Consider the following 13685-nt stretch of genomic DNA (forward strand, 5'->3'; position numbering starts at 1 on the left):
TTACGATTGGACGACCAGCCTGAGCAGTCTTGCGTTCCGAGACGCGTACATACTCTCCCCACCGTTTCAAACAAGATGTGCCTGCTTTTCGTGGCCTAGGCCCTCATCTGTTACACGCTGAAAGGGTGCAACAGTGCGCACTACGGAACTGCTCAGCTCAGCTGAGCTCCGATCGAAGTTTCTTCTTTCAGATTCGAGGGACGTCCATACCGTCCAAACAGGGAGCAGGGATGAGCTGATACGGCAGCACTCTGACATCTGTACCGCGCTCATTCAGCAGCAGCCACCACAACAACAAAAAGAAGAAGCCTTGTGCTCACTCAAACTCTCACTCACCGTTCCCTATTTCCCCGTCCGCTGAGTCAGGGTGATCGACCATATCTAAACCCCAGAGTGTCCTCATTTCCGCTCCACTATCGGCAAGGTGACTGTTGACGAAGGAGCACTTCTTCGAGCTTCAAGTCTGCCACATTTCTCTATCCTATACGTCGCTTCGCCCCACTTATCTTTCCCTCTTTAAAGGTATCTGAACCTGCAACGCTGGGCTCACGGCGTTCTTCTCGTGTCATTTCCGTCCGCATCCGTCGCCATATTGCGCTCCACCGTCAAGCTCAAGGTTACGTGGTGTTGGGCCCAGTGATACTGGTCCCAGAATTTCGCTATAGTGCGTTCGTCGCTTGAATGCCCTCGCCGTTTCAACTTTCAGAGCCCTGCACCCAATTTGCTGCCGCCAGCGAACATTCGAGGACCGTTGACCGATCATCAACTCGCCAGTAGCCTTCTCACGGAGGTCAATTCGTCTTGTCGTGGTGGTGGTGTCTTGGTAACCGTCTCGACCTGCCTCGATCTTGGCAGCTTCGGACTGATACTCCAGCTATCACGACAGGCGTACAAGCTTCATCAGTGACAAGGAGTCATATCGGTCGCGATTGTCAGTCTGCAAGGGAAACCATTTCAATCAACCCCAAACGCTAGCGATTCCCCACGATGGCGTGTAGCTTCTGCCGTAGACGGTACGATCGAAGCGCATATATTCGCCTCTGAAACTGCAGCACTGACGTGAGTTGGTTTTGCACTGACAGGAAAATCAAGTGCGACGGCGTGCGACCGACATGCGGGTCCTGCATCGAGCACGGACGCGACTGCATGTATGCAGCCGTGTCGCAGGAGGAAAACGCACGGCTGCGTCTGCAGAAACGCGCACGACGAGCAAGGCTTGCGGCGATCGAAATCCTCTCCGAGCCGTCCTTGCAAGCGTGTATCGTCCGCCAACGCTCGCTCTCTGCGGCCACCGTCACGATCGCAAGCACGGACCAGCATAATGGTCTGGTGACCATCGACAGCTCAGGAGCGCTACCGTTGCATCCTCAGCTCGATGCTTTCTTCCTCTCCAACCACAACGAGCAGAATGGTCGTCTCATTGCAAGGCAGCCGAGTCCCACAGATCCTGCATTAGCATCAGCGGTCGCGGACAGTGTCCCTGTACCTCGCGGCTTGACCATCTCGCCCTTCAACTCTGCGCACGCGGCTGACGTGGACATCCACGGTGGATGTGGTGGCAATCACTGTGATGATGACAATGTCACATGCAAGCCTGCCGCTTACCACAGGCATGGAGACCACCGTTCCGACCAGCAAATGCCTCTCTCTCATCTCAAACGGCCTAGCGTCTTGCTCTCGCCACGGTCCATACCCCTGCATCTGCGAGCAGCCCCGCTCTCGACCGATTCACGAAGCCTTCACCCCTTGGAGAACAAATTCGCTACCGCCGCAGCCTCAGTTCCGATCCCTTCGCTCAACCTGCCACAATTGTCACCGATGGACAGCAGCAGCATGTTGCTCTCAGGGAGCAGCCCAGCTTCGCCGACGCTCGACAAGAGCTCACCATTGTCACCCCCGCAGCCGCAATCACTCCTGCTATCGCAGGATCCTCTGCGATTGCACGTGCGGTCGTCGCATTTCTCCAAGCACTCCGAGAATACACGGGCGACGCGCGCGCATGGCCTGGACATCAGCCGAGGCCTGCGCTCCAGCTCCAACACGGATGTGCGCACCATCGGCGGTACGCTTGGTAGCGGGACCCGGCGCTCGCGGACCAACACGGTGAACAACTCCGGTGGAGCTCCCGTACCGTCCCCTAAGGTCGGCGCCAAGGACTCTCCGCTACTTTCATCGGGAAACAAGCCATACAGCAAGCCTCCGGCCAGAGCCACTCGGCCGCGCGCACTAACGGTGAACTCTGCAGGTGTGTTGCAAGCGCAAGCGGACGACACGCGGCGACATCGCAGTAAGCGTCCATTGAGCGTGAACATTGATCGTCAGCAGTTTTCGCCTCTGCTGTCTGACCTGCAGGACCCTGTAGACCTTGTCGGCTTGCGCGCCACTCAGCATCTGACCGCTATGAGCATGTCGCTCTCTCCACCTGTTGCTAATCCTCGGCCGGCGGGTACCACCAGCAATGCACAGAGCAACGACTCTCCAGTGATGGGCTACGTTGTGAACCATGACTCGCTCGGTGCTAGAGTCGGTTCGACCTTTGCTTCCCAGAACAGCAGCACAACATCTCTGCATCAGGCGCAGAGCCAGGCATATGCACTCACCTTTAGGTCGATTCCAAGCTTTAGTGCTCCCAATAGCGGCACGGCGGGGAGTATCGATAGCTGTTTGCCGGGCAGCGTTGATCCACCTCCCTACCTCGTGCTGCCAACGGCCTCAGATATTGACGACAGTGATACCGCCAGCAGCCTAAAAGCGCCGTCGACCACCGCCTCTCCGGTCGTAGACACTTTTGCTTTTGCTGCACTCCTTCAGGCAGATGCATCGAGCGGGTATCATGATTGCAAATCGTCGATCAAGCACCTCCCAGCCGCCAACCGTGGTACGCTCCAGGGCTCTTTGTACCCCTTCTTAACGCTCAACGTGCCAGATCAGTTGCACATTGATGCCAACCTAGACAGCCTGGCGCACTCGTTGCACGGTTCGCCTAGTCTCTTCCAGAGCGAAAACAAATACGATCAAGGCTCGCTCTCTGCACATCTCCCGCTGCAGTTCATGAACCTCGAAGAGGAACACTTGTCGCCGCTGCACCATCCTGCTTCGTCCGCGTCGCTTAACGAAGGCAGCACCGCAGCAGATGGAGCGGCGTCACTCTTCTCCACCTCCTGGGATGGCATCACCTCGACGCCGTCTGATGCTCTGCCAGCGTCCGCCTTGATGCCGAACAGCATCATTGACGCGTCTGCAAGTTCTCTCGGTCTCTACTTTGACCATGCGCCTTCGAATCAGACCAACGATACCGTCGATCGGAATGAAGATACTCGCATGCAGTGGCAGCCGCAGCTCTTGCTTGTTTCGCCTGCTCAGCTCGATGTGGAAGTGACGACGCATTCGAGTGAGCAGCAGCAGCCTCAACATTTTGCCTCTAGCGGCAACTTGCGCTACCAAGCTGGTTCGCAGTCGGCTGTATCGGAGCATCGTGTCGGCCCGTGGCTGCGCCAACAAGATTGGATAGGTACAAGCTCGATGAACGTCAAGGCGCACCAGCCGACGCCGACTAGGCCGTGGGAGCACACACTGGCTGATCTCCACCGTCAGGCTGAGACGTGCCTCTGACTCGCCAGTGGCACCACCCGCTCCAGGACGCCGCACAATCGCATTTCTCTCAGCATTGCTCTATGCACGCTTCGTCTTTTTCAGCAGATATCGCACCGTACGCTTATCGTATCAGCCAGTCTCATATCCTCGTGCCTGTCTCTTCAAGCACTCATCCCGTATTTTTTCGTCAGAATCGCAGCAACTTGCATCTATCGGATCATGCACAACTATGTTACAGCAATTCGAGTTAACACTCGAGCCCGTAGAGATGCGGAGTGGTTGCGTTGAATTCTGCAGAAATACGGAGATTGTCTTCCACTGTTGCAGCCTATTTTGCATTGGAAGCGTTAGATCCGAAACGGTCTGTGTACTTGTCGCGGAAGCATGCCGCTTGGCTCACCTGTATGCTCTCCGTAGGCCAGATGCAGCTCGCTCGAGTAGATTTGGCCCCCAAATTCGCCGCAAGGCCGTAGATAGCCATGCTTGCACGTAGTTGATCTATCGCTACGACTTCCTCTGGTGTAAGCTGAGGCAAGGTGATATTCAGCAGCCAAGAATGTTAAGTTACGGGCGAGGGGAACATACCTTCTGAACGGTCCCAGCCTCTGCTCCGTCGAGGCTGGGGTTGGGTGCGACGCGCCACCACTCATCATCATCGCCCTTGACAAGGGCAAGGGTGCCTAGGGGAAAGAGGCCCTCTCCAGCAGGGCATATTAAGGCGCGGAGGTCATAGCGAACCTAGGTTGTAACATAAAGTTTATAATTGTCCACAGTCGATCTCCGGGCGCAAGCAATCCGGGCTCACCTGCTGCCATTGCGGCTGCTTTGCAGTCTCGCTGAAGTCCTCTACCAGCTTTCGTTCCAACGCTTCTTGCTTTTGCTTTGCGGTGTCCATCTTCGATTCAAGCTCTACATGTGGGGTAATCGGTCAATCTTACCATATCAGTAGGCAGTGCTTTTGCCACACTTACCACGGCGCGCGCTTTTCAAGCCATCAAGCATCTTCCGAAGACTCTCCAGCACATTCATTCCAGTTGCTGACGTTTCCGGATCACCTTTACCTTGAGAGAGCGTGTCAAAGTACTCGATAGATGACTCCAACAGCTGCAATGGATCTTGGCCTTTGAACTGTGCCAACTTGAGCGACTCGGCGCGTGCCACTTGTTCTTCCTGGTGAAGCTTTTGCATCTCCTGCGGGTGTACCACGGGTAATGCCGCGCCTTTCCGCTTTTCCCATAGCAGCTGGTCGATGAAGAGAGGGTCGTCATACTCGAACTTATCGCCGCGTGACGTGTGGTCGAGCAAGAACAACATGACCCTCGCCGGACGATGTATGAGGAAGTTGCCTTGCGACAACGTCTGCCGAAAGGCGAGCGAGATGGATGAGTGTAACTTGTCAGGATGTAGGTAGAGCGTAGGTGTGCTCTCGATCCTATCCGGCAGATCGGTGTGTGCCTCATAGCATAGCGTTCGTCCGCCTGTGGAGGTAAAGACAAAATCGAGCTCGTTCTTGAAAGAGTCAATCTTCTCTGCCGCCTGGCGCTGCGATTCCATTTCTTCGCTAATTTGGTCATCATTTTTCAGCTGCAGTCGCGCATTCAGTAGCGACGTGTCGCGAAAGGCTTGCGCGACTACGGCGAACAAGTCTGCAGTGTGATTTGAAGGCGTGAGTGCGCGTCTGCCACATCCGACACATCAGAGGACTCACATCTGACAACATCTGCAGGGCCTTCGGACCTTGACAACGCCTCTTGCGCATGGAACTGCAGTACTGCAGCAACATCGGAGATCTGGACCCAGGCTCTGTTGGAGGTCTGCATATACGCGAAGAGTGTCTGTATGCGCTGCAAAACTGGGATTCGAAGAATGGGGAATGTACGCAGGAAGAAGTAACGAAGCGATCAGCATACCTCGCCTGACATATCTAGGAAGAGGCGGTCCGAATCGGCTTACCGATAATCGAATCCGCAGCACGGGTGATCAAGCTGCCAACTTCCCGTTGCTCCTGATGCTCCCCGCCAGTATCCATACCTGCATCTGCTTCTGCATCCGCAGTAGTGATGGTCGTTTGGGCCCCAGGGCCAGGCTGTTTCTCTGCTTCCCCGTCAATAGCGACGCGAGCCTGGGCGGTTGGACTATCAGAAGCCACGCACTCCATGACCACGTCGCTCGTTTCAGCGGCGAAGGCGTCTCCCTCTTCCGCATTCACACTTATCTTTGGTGCCACAGGATCCTGCTGTTGCGATCCAGCAGACACATTTGTTGCCTCGTCCATCGTTTCAGGCTGCTGCTGCTCCCCCACCTGCTCCCTTGCTTGGGCACTGGTTTTTGCGCTCGGCGCTTCTCCGCGCCAGAAATTATCCACATCCTCCGCCCGTGCATCTGGCGGACAGACAGAAAGAATGGCTTCGCGCGCAGCGGGTGTGGCGTATAGACCCTGCAACAGGGATGCGAAGCCTTGCAAGATGGGTGTAGGTGCGACCAAGCCCACGGGCGGCTTGCCCGCGTTGGCATCGGTGCCGGCGGATGACGCCCTTGCGCGAGTAACGAGGACCTCCGGTCGCAGTGCCCAAGACGTCACAGGTGCGCCAGCGATAGTACTTTCAACAGCACCGAGACCGCCAATGCCGCCTCCCTTTGGGCTAACAGGCGGCACCCAGCCGGACTGCGCGTCCGCTTGTCTGCCAGCGGTGGTTGATGAGTCAAAGTGCACCCAAGAGACGTTGGGGTTGACTTGCTGCGAGCTCGGAGTTCCTGAGCCGCCCGAATTCAATGAGAGCGGCGGTACGTGTATCTGCGCGGGCATCAACGGACCATGTGCTGCGTGCGTATGTGAATGTGCACTGTTGCGCATGGTGTCATCTTGATCATCGCTTGAGTTGATGCATGGATCTTGTGAGACGCCGGCCATGCTCATTTGGATCGCGCGCTGCAGATCTTCCTGCTCTCGTGACGCGGCAAAATTCCGTTGTTGCTGGGGCTTCTGAGTACCGCTGGCATCGTCGCCGCTACCAAGGCCAGCGAGAGGAGCCTGCTGCCCCCTGGCCCTCAACGAAACGTCAGTCTGGTGTGAGGTGAGCGAAGGGAGATTCCCCTCCTCTAGAGAAGCTGCCAGTGCACGACGAAGGTCGTCGTCCATGTCGTCCTCACCATCTCGCGTTAGATCCACCGTGTCAGGAGTCTGCTGGTACGCACTATTGCTTGCCCCTCTTTGGGTTCGCTGCGGCGGCGAGTCCCTTTGAGTTATCGCCGCGTCGGAGTTCAGCCAATCACTCCCGCCCATTTTTGTGAGCACCCGGCGGTCCCATGCGGACCCGCCGCTTGGCGGGATCAGAGTGACTTCAGGTGTCTCTGGCCGATGAACCTGCGGACCATTGCCTTGTGGCCCGTGTGCATTTGGTTGAGACGTCCAGTTTGAGTCCCAGGATGAATACGGTGGTAGTTCATTCGGCGAACCTGCTGCCACTCCAGATGCTGCACTCGCAGGCCCTCCACTGGCAGAAGGTTGAAGGACGGAAGGAGCGTGCGTATGGCTTGCTCCACTGGGGGGCGGAGGGACGGGACGCGCATTGCTTTGGATGTACGGCATCGGCGCTTTTGAAGTTGATGCCGTTGAATTAAAAGCTCCGTCATTGAACCAGTCATCGATCGCTCTTTCCATGTTGCCGTTGTGTTTCTTTAAGAAAAGTGGTAGTAAAAAGAGAATCCGACATATGCAAAGGCATCAATTCGGCAGCCGAGCAGAATCGGACGAACGGTCTCGGGAAGCAAGCTTTGCTTACCATGAGCAGCGATCGAGCTTGCATCACATTCCCTGTTTCTCCTCCAGCGCCTGTGAACTCGAGGAACTGAGCGACGAGATCTTCCGCCTGTTGTGAGGTCGCTTCGATACCTGTTGCCGTCATCTTGACCGAAGACTGGCCGTTTCGAGTGCAGCCAAGCGGACCGCGGTCTGGTTTAGCAATTCACCCTTTACATTAATCCAATCATCGTCGCAACATTCAAAGATATATCCATGCTTTGGCTTGGCCAATCCAGGCTCATAATTCCAGCCTCGGCGAGGTGCTGGTCTTAACGACTTGAGATATAGATACACGTATAGCGTAGTGAATGCCGGTAGCATGGCGGAATGATCCGTGTTGGTCCAAGCACACAAGAGGGACGCGCGCCGCCGCCGTCATTGAGGTGACGGCGACAACGATGTGGGACATCGGAAGGCGACCTTGACCCTGCTTCACCCAATGATGTTACTCTTCCGTCAGGAATTCAGGACGCATACGGGTGAGTTAGGCTGTAGTGGATGAAGCCTAATTACTTTGGGTCCCTCGATCAGTCCAGGGTGTGCTAGAATGACCGACGACGTTGCAGTGGCCATTCACTACTTACTTTGACTTTCGGCTTGCACCCCATCTCGTGTTTCGCGCTGCCCCGCGCTTGCACGAATTACCTTGAACATCTCTTGCACTCACTGCGGACGTAGGAGATCAACAGCACATACCAACGGGCATCGTCTGCTCTGAAGTGGTCGCCAGTGGAGGGACGCAGCACACCCTGAGCCTACGACTCAGCAACCCGCTTGCGAGAGCCAGACGATCGCCAAGATGGACGACTCGGCCAAGGTCCTCGCCGAGGCCCACAATGTGATCAAGGTCCAGCTGACGCAGATGAAGCGATGCCTCGACACAGACCAAGTCATGGACGCGCTCAAGTCTGCGTCGACCATGCTTGGCGAGCTTCGTACATCTGCCCTTTCGCCAAAAGCCTACTATGATCTGTGTGAGTTGACCCCTTTCTCTCTCACCTCTTTGGAATGGATTTCTGATGGGGTCGCTCGTACCCGAACCCCAGATATGTCCATCTTCGACGCGCTTCGACACCTTTCTTCATATCTCTATGATGCACACACCAGCGGGCGGCATCACCTCGCGGACCTCTACGAGCTGGTGCAATACTGCGGAAACATTGTGCCCAGGGTGAGGGAAAGTCCGCAGCTGAACAGCGCGCTTGGAAGTAGTGATGCTCAAGTCGCTCTCCCATTTGCAGCTCTACTTGATGATCACGGTTGGCTCCGTGTACATGTCGATTCCCGATGCACCGATCAAGGAGATCATGCGCGACATTATGGAAATGTCGCGCGGAGTGCAGCATCCGACCCGCGGACTCTTCCTGCGCCATTACCTGTCCGGCGCGACGAGGGACTTTCTGCCCGTCGGCGTAGACCAAGGTCCAGGTGGGAATCTGCAAGATTCCATCGGATTCATCTTGACCAACTTTATCGAAATGAACAAGCTCTGGGTCCGTCTACAGCACCAGGGTCACAGTCGTGATCGCGAGAAGAGAGAGATGGAGCGTAAGGAGCTACGCATTCTGGTCGGGACGAACCTGGTCAGACTTAGTCAGCTGGAAGGCGTCGACTTGGACCTTTACCAGCGAATCATCTTGCCTAGCATCCTGGAGCAGGTGGTCAATTGCAAGGATGTGATCGCGCAGGAGTATCTCATGGAAGTCGTCATCCAAGTCTTCCCGGATGAGTTCCACCTACGAACGCTCGGCCCTTTCCTGAGCGCTTGTGCACAGCTCCACCCCAAAGTAAACATCAAGCAGATCGTCATTGCGCTCATCGACCGACTCGCTGCGTATGCAGCACGAGAAGCAGAAAACGATAGCCCGGAAGATATCAGGCGGCAAGAGGAGGAGGCCTCGCGGCGCCTGGCTGAGAAGACGCGACAAATGCGCTTGAACGGCACCAGTGCGGGCCCAGCCAGCGTATGGGATGAAGTCACGCGCAGTGGAGACCCGAAAGAGGAGCAAGCCCGTCTGCGCAATCCCATTGGTAACGGGGTGACAACAGTCAGTGCCACCGACTTTGGAGGCAGTGTGCCAGCCGGCAGCGCCGCAGCGCCAAATGTGGCCACCCACAGTTCCTCAGCCGACGTACCGGAAGGCATGGACGAAAACGCTTGGGGAGGTGGAAATGACGGCTTGGAATCGTCTTCCTCTACGGCTGCCATCCTGCCACCCGCCGCCGCAGACGAGCAAGGCCCCTGGGCGGAAGCGGAAGGGGATTCCGCTGGTGCACCCGCATCCTCAACCATGGGGACGACTGCAGTGGAAAGGGAAGATGAAACATCGGGGCAGGAGATGCGCTCCGAGTTTACCAGCGCACAAAGCAGGCAGGATGAGCCGGCCACCAAGCCTGTCAATGGTGCAGGTGGACTAGCAGAGCCTGCACAGGTTGCTGCTGTGGAGCAGGAAGCAAAGCCTGCTGTTCCACCGGAAGAAGAGAAACCCGTGCGCAAATTCAGAGGCATTCCAGAAAACGTGCCGCTCTTCGAGGTCTTCTGGCACCAGGTAGTGCAGTTGATCAAGGCGAGGCCGGACCTTGCGATTCAAGATGTCACCGCTTTGCTCGTTTCCCTCGTTAACCTCTCCCTCAGCTGCTACCCAGACCGGCTCGAGTATGTTGACCAAGTCCTTAGTTTCGCAAGAAGCAAAGTGGCAGAGTACGAGCACAGCCCCGACCTCCATTCACCAACAACGGTGGCGAATCTGAACTCGCTACTCCTGTCGCCGATCAACTCCTACTTAACGGTGCTAACTCTCCTTGCGCTGCCAAACTTCAACGCCTTACTCGGATCGCAGCCATACACGACTCGCAAAAGCATCTCACATGCGGTCGTCCTCAGCGTGCTCAAGAACGAGACCATCATGAGCACCCCTGAAGACGTCGATGGTGTCCTGCAGCTTTGTGCGACGCTCGTGAAGAATCAAAGAGACACAGTCATAGGCGGCATGGGTCACGGCGCCCCGCTGCCTGGCTACGCGGCCGGGCCAGGGTATAATTACCATACGCAGGATCCCCGTTTCGTTCGTCAGCAGCAGCAACATCCGGGCATGCATTCAGGTCACCCAGCAGCAAATAGGTACGCTCAAGCACAACATGACCTCGAGGAGATGGCTGAGGAGCAAGGCTGGATGGCAAGGCTCGTTCACCTCTTCCGCTCCGACGACCTGGAGACTCAATTCAGCCTGCTGCAGACAGCGCGCAAGCACTTTGTCGAGGGCGGCGATCGGATACGATACACACTACCTCCGCTCATTTTCTCTGGTATTCGTCTTGCGCGGCGGTACAAGCTGGTAGAAAAGATCGAAAAAGAGTGGGAGGCCAAGATGCAAACGCTTTTCAAGTTCTTGCATCAGATCATCTCCATCCTGTATAACAAGGTTGAGGCGTCAGAGAACTGCCTACGCCTGTTTCTCCTTGCCGCCCAATCCGCCGATTCTTCAGGCTTTGAGGAGCTCGCATACGAATTCTACGTCCAATCCTTCACCATCTACGAGGAAAGCATCTCAGAATCGAGAGCGCAGCTGCAAGCGATTGGATTGATCATATCCACGCTCCATACATCGCGCGTGTTCGGCGTCGACAATTACGATACCCTCATCACCAAAGCTGCTTTACATGGTGCTAAGTTGCTCAAGAAGCCGCATCAGGCTGCTGCTGTATTGATGGCAAGTCACTTGTGGTGGCAGGTTGATGCTCCTGGGAGAGCCGCAAGCAAAGAGAAGGTAATTACATCCAGCGATGCGACCTCGACATTGTGACTGACGTTTCCCCTCTCCTGCACAGCCTTTGCTCCGTGATGGAAAGCGAGTCCTCGAATGCTTGCAAAAGGCCCTACGCATTGCAAACAGCTGCATCGACGAGCGAAGCACTGTTGAAATCTTCTGCAGCGCTCTCGATCAGTATCTTTACTATGTAAGCTTCGGAAGCGGGGGTCGCAGCCGAACTGAGCCTAACACCGTGTTGTCATTTAATATCAGTTCGAGCACGAGGTGGAAGCAATCACGCCCAAGTATATCAATTCACTCGTCGAACTCATTTCGAACGGACTGGAGAATCTACAAAAGGGTGACTTGCACCCCTCAGCATCTGCGACTGGCTTCATCGAAGGGTTGGGTAGTCCAGAAGCATGTCAGCGACACTTCCGCTCGCAACTGGTGCACATCCAAGCGAAGAAGCAGGCTGCTGCGCAAGGACTCATCAACGCTACTACCGATGGGAGCGTGAGTAAGGGCGCAGATTGGGGCGCTGTCAGCATCCAGTCAGCCTTTCAGAGATGGGCTGCGTAAACGCAGTTCTGTGTAATATCATGCATGCACTTGATATGGCCAGCCAACTTTCCAATCCCCCCAATACGTGCACGATTGCTTGCGGTCATGATACAATGCATATTTGCATGAGCCAGACTTGATAGTACAAGGATCGCGTCTGGAGTGCAGCAGCCTCAACCTCTCCTGCTGTGAGACTGCCGCTCTGCTAGCCGCAGCCCGTCCCCGTCGCAGGCTAGCAGAGTACGGCCCCTATCGTGTTCCCTCCCCACACAATGTTTTAGAAATGAGGCCACAAATAAGACCAGCCACAGCACGCGCGTGAGCGATGCGCTTAGTAGAAAGTCGAAGGCCTGTTGGCAGCGTAGACGCCAGCCGCGCGAGAGCGGCGGTGAGGAAGCGGGAAGCGAAGCTTCGGGGTGATGAGCTGCTTGATGTATGGCCTGCGAATATCCGAAGTCTTCTCGATCTCGGCGATCTTGAGGATGTGGATCGACGCGAAACGCGCGCGGTGGCGGGCAGCCATGTCCTGGTACATAGACTCAACTGCGTCGGCGCGGGTGAGCTCACGGAACTCCTTGTACATGTTGTGGGTGCCCGAACGGGAGTTGTAACGGAGCCAGATCGCGAAGTTCTTGACCTTAAGGGGCTTAGCCTCGTGAATCTACAGGCCCAACGGGGATAAGACAGTCAGCATTCGTCTAAATAGTAGCGCTGAGAGATCCTCTTCTCTCAAGCCCAATGTCGTTGCACCCTTCCTTGCGCACGTTCGTGCACCTGAGAATGGCCTCGGGCAGGTCTGGACCACATAACTAAAGTGGTACTGTCCCTAGAATTGCCCTTCATCAAATGTGCTCTCCCTTTGCGTGTCTGCAGGCGTACCTTGACACCCATTCCTTCTCCCACTGATACTTTAACGAAGCGATAAACACTTACCGGGTGGACAGCAACGATCTCACCAGTGGCCTTCTTCATCTTCCTAAGCTGCCTGACGAAGTACCAAAACCTCGACTTGGCAACGACGGCGTTCGGAGCGAAGATCCGCATCCGGTAGAGCTTAGGAGTAGGCTCCTTCTCGGTCGGCAAGTGCCGCCCGATGACGAGGTATTCTGTGAAGCGTCCCATTGTTGCGTCTGCAGGAGAGTGCCAGCTAGTGATCAGTGTCATGCGGGACTTCGACAAAATCTGCTGCCAAAGAAAATGCCGTGGGTTGCTTGTCTACCTCGACCGCCCATTCCGACACCCATCTGCGTCCAATCTGATGCGCGCCTTGAACTGCTCGCGGGCTAGCCGTCGATATTTTACTCTTCCCCAAGAGATGACCGCATTGCCCCTCAGGATGAGATGAAGTGCGCATGGACGTGGCCCTATGCGCCCGGCCTCCATTATGCGTACGAACATTGTACTTGCTGCCCGTCTTGGAAGAGCTAGTAGCCAGTAATTCCATGAGACCACATGCTCATAATATCCCTCCCATCTCCTTTGTCTGGTCTTTTAGAGGTCACAGGTTTATCGACGGACTTGGCGAGACTAATGACCGTCCACCAGGAACGTGGCAATATCAGCGGCTTGGTGGATGACAGCAATAATGCTTCCCAATTGAGCAAGTCAATGAGATGTGCTCTCATCGTCCAGTCGCTTCTTAGTGCGCCCGCCCAGATTGCGCAACAAGCGAGCATCAACCAGACCTTCCCAGCTCCACCTTGCGACCCAACCCTCCCTGTACCGTCTCCGCGCCCAACATCCCCCCGCGGTTGCATTAGGCTCCCCGGAAGATGCGCGTCATAGTCGAATGCGCATACTCACTCTGACCAAGCTTTGCTGTTGCGTACGCCTGAGGTGCCTCTGATAAGGCTCTCCACATGGAAGCTTCAAGAAGCTCAAATCCAAAGCAGTCACGGGCAAGTCGATGCGGTGTTGCTTGCGCTGGTTGGGCGCAGGCGGAACCCGCGCAAGGCAACGGTGACCCTAGTTGGGCG

General features: G+C 55.9%; 4 protein-coding genes across 4 annotated transcripts; 2 read left to right on the forward strand and 2 right to left on the reverse strand.

The window, feature by feature from the left end:
* The first annotated feature begins 917 nt into the window (after window positions 1-917).
* Window positions 918-3777, forward strand: K437DRAFT_165978 (uncharacterized protein). The gene is made up of 2 exons (XM_013386503.1): window positions 918-1006; window positions 1083-3777. The coding sequence occupies exon 2, from the start codon at window positions 1147-1149 to the stop codon at window positions 3610-3612; it is 2466 nt and encodes an 821-aa protein (XP_013241957.1). The 5' UTR covers window positions 918-1006; window positions 1083-1146; the 3' UTR covers window positions 3613-3777.
* Window positions 3778-4226: 449 nt separating this feature from the next.
* K437DRAFT_165997 (uncharacterized protein) lies at window positions 4227-6772 on the reverse strand. Its single transcript, XM_013386504.1, has 6 exons — window positions 6745-6772; window positions 5548-6635; window positions 5303-5446; window positions 4566-5240; window positions 4404-4503; window positions 4227-4332 (listed from the first exon to the last, which is right to left on the reverse strand). The coding sequence occupies exons 2-6, from the start codon at window positions 6509-6511 to the stop codon at window positions 4308-4310; spliced, it is 1908 nt and encodes a 635-aa protein (XP_013241958.1). The 5' UTR covers window positions 6512-6635; window positions 6745-6772; the 3' UTR covers window positions 4227-4307.
* A 1068-nt stretch (window positions 6773-7840) lies between these two features.
* On the forward strand, window positions 7841-11787 carry K437DRAFT_275216 (vacuolar protein sorting-associated protein 35). Its single transcript, XM_013386505.1, has 5 exons — window positions 7841-8370; window positions 8443-8567; window positions 8638-11163; window positions 11225-11353; window positions 11419-11787. The coding sequence occupies exons 1-5, from the start codon at window positions 8196-8198 to the stop codon at window positions 11725-11727; spliced, it is 3264 nt and encodes a 1087-aa protein (XP_013241959.1). The 5' UTR covers window positions 7841-8195; the 3' UTR covers window positions 11728-11787.
* Window positions 11788-12040: 253 nt separating this feature from the next.
* K437DRAFT_278950 (putative 60S large subunit ribosomal protein L20) lies at window positions 12041-12831 on the reverse strand (the record flags this gene model as incomplete). Its single annotated transcript, XM_013386506.1, has 2 exons — window positions 12041-12370; window positions 12643-12831. The coding sequence occupies 2 exons, from the start codon at window positions 12829-12831 to the stop codon at window positions 12041-12043; spliced, it is 519 nt and encodes a 172-aa protein (XP_013241960.1).
* Between the last annotated feature and the right edge of the window lie 854 nt (window positions 12832-13685).

Source organism: Tilletiaria anomala (genome assembly GCF_000711695.1).
Source record: "Tilletiaria anomala UBC 951 chromosome Unknown K437scaffold_72, whole genome shotgun sequence".
In the NCBI taxonomy this organism is placed as follows: domain Eukaryota; kingdom Fungi; phylum Basidiomycota; class Exobasidiomycetes; order Georgefischeriales; family Tilletiariaceae; genus Tilletiaria; species Tilletiaria anomala.

Bases quoted from the DNA above. Each gene is read 5' to 3' on its own strand.
- K437DRAFT_165997 (XM_013386504.1), bottom strand. From the start codon at position 6,511: ATGAGCATGGCCGGCGTCTCACAAGATCCATGCATCAACTCAAGCGAT. The intron at 5,241-5,302 runs GTGAGTCCTCTG...ATCACACTGCAG, and splicing joins CCCTGCAGATGTTGTCAGAT to ACTTGTTCGCCGTAGTCGCG. The intron at 4,504-4,565 runs GTAAGTGTGGCA...CCCCACATGTAG, and splicing joins CTTGAAAAGCGCGCGCCGTG to AGCTTGAATCGAAGATGGAC.
- K437DRAFT_275216 (XM_013386505.1), top strand. From the start codon at position 8,196: ATGGACGACTCGGCCAAGGTCCTCGCCGAGGCCCACAATGTGATCAAG. The intron at 8,371-8,442 runs GTGAGTTGACCC...CCCGAACCCCAG, and splicing joins AAAAGCCTACTATGATCTGT to ATATGTCCATCTTCGACGCG. The intron at 11,354-11,418 runs GTAAGCTTCGGA...ATTTAATATCAG, and splicing joins TCGATCAGTATCTTTACTAT to TTCGAGCACGAGGTGGAAGC.
- K437DRAFT_165978 (XM_013386503.1), top strand. From the start codon at position 1,147: ATGTATGCAGCCGTGTCGCAGGAGGAAAACGCACGGCTGCGTCTGCAG.